The sequence below is a fragment of the Plasmodium inui genome (genome assembly GCF_000524495.1).
Source record: "Plasmodium inui San Antonio 1 unplaced genomic scaffold supercont1.20, whole genome shotgun sequence".
NCBI lineage: Eukaryota > Apicomplexa > Aconoidasida > Haemosporida > Plasmodiidae > Plasmodium > Plasmodium inui.
Genome location: NW_008481854.1, coordinates 61051 through 62814, shown reverse-complemented (window position 1 = coordinate 62814; position 1764 = coordinate 61051). Strand labels below are relative to the sequence as shown.

The 1764-nt window shown below is 49.9% G+C and overlaps 1 protein-coding gene across 1 annotated transcript in view; it reads left to right on the top strand.

Annotated features, from left to right (window-relative positions):
- The window catches only part of C922_04134 (hypothetical protein), a gene marked incomplete at both ends in the record, with an annotated part of 5936 nt that extends 4543 nt beyond the window's left edge, over nt 1–1393 (top strand). Inside the window, one exon of the mRNA XM_008819719.1 lies at nt 14–1393. Within this exon, the coding sequence (XP_008817941.1) occupies nt 14–1393 (1380 nt within the window). The remainder of the gene's footprint in view (nt 1–13) is intronic.
- Between the last annotated feature and the right edge of the window lie 371 nt (nt 1394–1764).

Genomic DNA, 1764 nt, shown 5'->3' with positions numbered 1-1764 from the left:
AGTCCAAACGGAGGAGAAGGATGAACCCCATGAAGAAGTCCAAACGGAGGAGAAGGATGAAGCCAGTGAAGAAGTCCAAACGGAGGAGAAGGATGAACCCCATGAAGGAGTCCAAACGGAGGAGAAGGATGAACCCCATGAAGGAGTCCAAAAAGAGGAGAAGGATGAACCCCGTGAAGAAGTCCAAACGGAAGAGCAGGAAAAGGGCGGAAATGAGAAAGGGGAAGAGAGGCCACTTGAGGAGCCACCAGCGGAGGAGGTGCAATCAGGCCAGGCAACAGAGGATGTAGACGAGAGGGAAGCTGCCGAATCTATTGGACACATGGGCGAAGAAGACACCGAAGTGAAAGTCGTGCTGAAGGAAATTATAGAAGAGGGAACCGCGGCGAGGGAAGAGGAGGAGGAAGTGGAGGAAGAGCTGGCCCCACTGGAGGCTACCATCGTGGAAGCACTAGGGGGAGAGGATGAAGCCGAGGTGGGAAAGGTGGTTGCCAGTGAAATTGCGAGTGAAGTCGAGGAAGGGGAAAAGGAGATTGCCAAGGCGGAGAAGGAAGGGGATGAGATCGGAGAAAGCCAAACCGACGCTGAGAAGGGAGGTGATCATATCGGAGAAAGCCAAAGCGACGCTGAGAAGGGAGGCGATCATATCGGAGAAATCCAAGCCGACGCTGAGAAGGAAGGTCATCAGATCGAGGAGGACGAAGAAAACGTAGTGAAGCTGGAACAGAAGGAAGTTTACGACGAGGTGGAGGAAGAACAGGATGACATCGTGGAGGTCGACGAGGAAAAGGGAGCCCATGAAGGAATGATACAGGTGGTATTGATGGTGAAGGGGGAGTCGGTGCAGAAGGAGGCTGAAGAGATAGAAGAGGAGGATGGCGACGGGGCTGCCGAAAAGGAGGAAAAGGAAGAAAACGAGGAAAAGGAAGAAAACGAAGAAAACGAAGAAAACGAAGAAAAGGAAGAAAACGAAGAAAAGGAAGAAAACGAAGAAAAGGCCGAGTCGGATAAGTTCCAAGAGGTACAGGAAGAGGAGATGTACGAGGAGCTGGAGGCGGGGCAGGACGAGGAGTATGAAGAAGTGGAAGAGGCGAAAGAGGTAGAAGAGGTGGAAGCGGTGGAAGAAGTGGAAGACGTGGAAAACGTGGAAGATTTGGGAAACGTGGAAGAGGTGGAAAATCAAAAAGCCATATTCACAGAAGGAGAAGTGGACAAAGAGGATGACCCTGCGACCGAGGGGATTCACACAGATGATAAAAGTGATCCAGAAGAAACGGAGGAAAAAAGTAAGCTCAGCGAAAGTGCAAATGAATGTCTTGTCGAGGATAGCAGCAAAGAGTATGAAGTAGTTTCATATGATTACAATGAAAACGGATTGACAAACTCTGATTAGACAGATTTGAATGCGTCCTTGAGGAGAGAATCACGTGAAGGTGCAAGGGGTTGCAAACTTGGCAAAGAAAACCCGCTGAAAGAGTTGGAAGGATTGAGCGGCGGGGAAATCGTACAAGTGGAGGCCGAGCAAAGTGATCAGAACGTTTGAAGTCAGGTGGAAAATGTTGCATCAAACGGTACAATCGATGTGATGGAAAACTACCCCCCGTTTGAAACGAAATGAAGTGCGCTGCAAAAGTGGGATATCTCCAATGTGTGTACCTCTAACTGTAAGGCCTCCCCCCTCTGCCGACAAAGGGGGAATATAACAAGGTTAGCCTACAGTCCACGGGTGAAACGGTTAAGGCTATAGCACTAATGCACCACCAC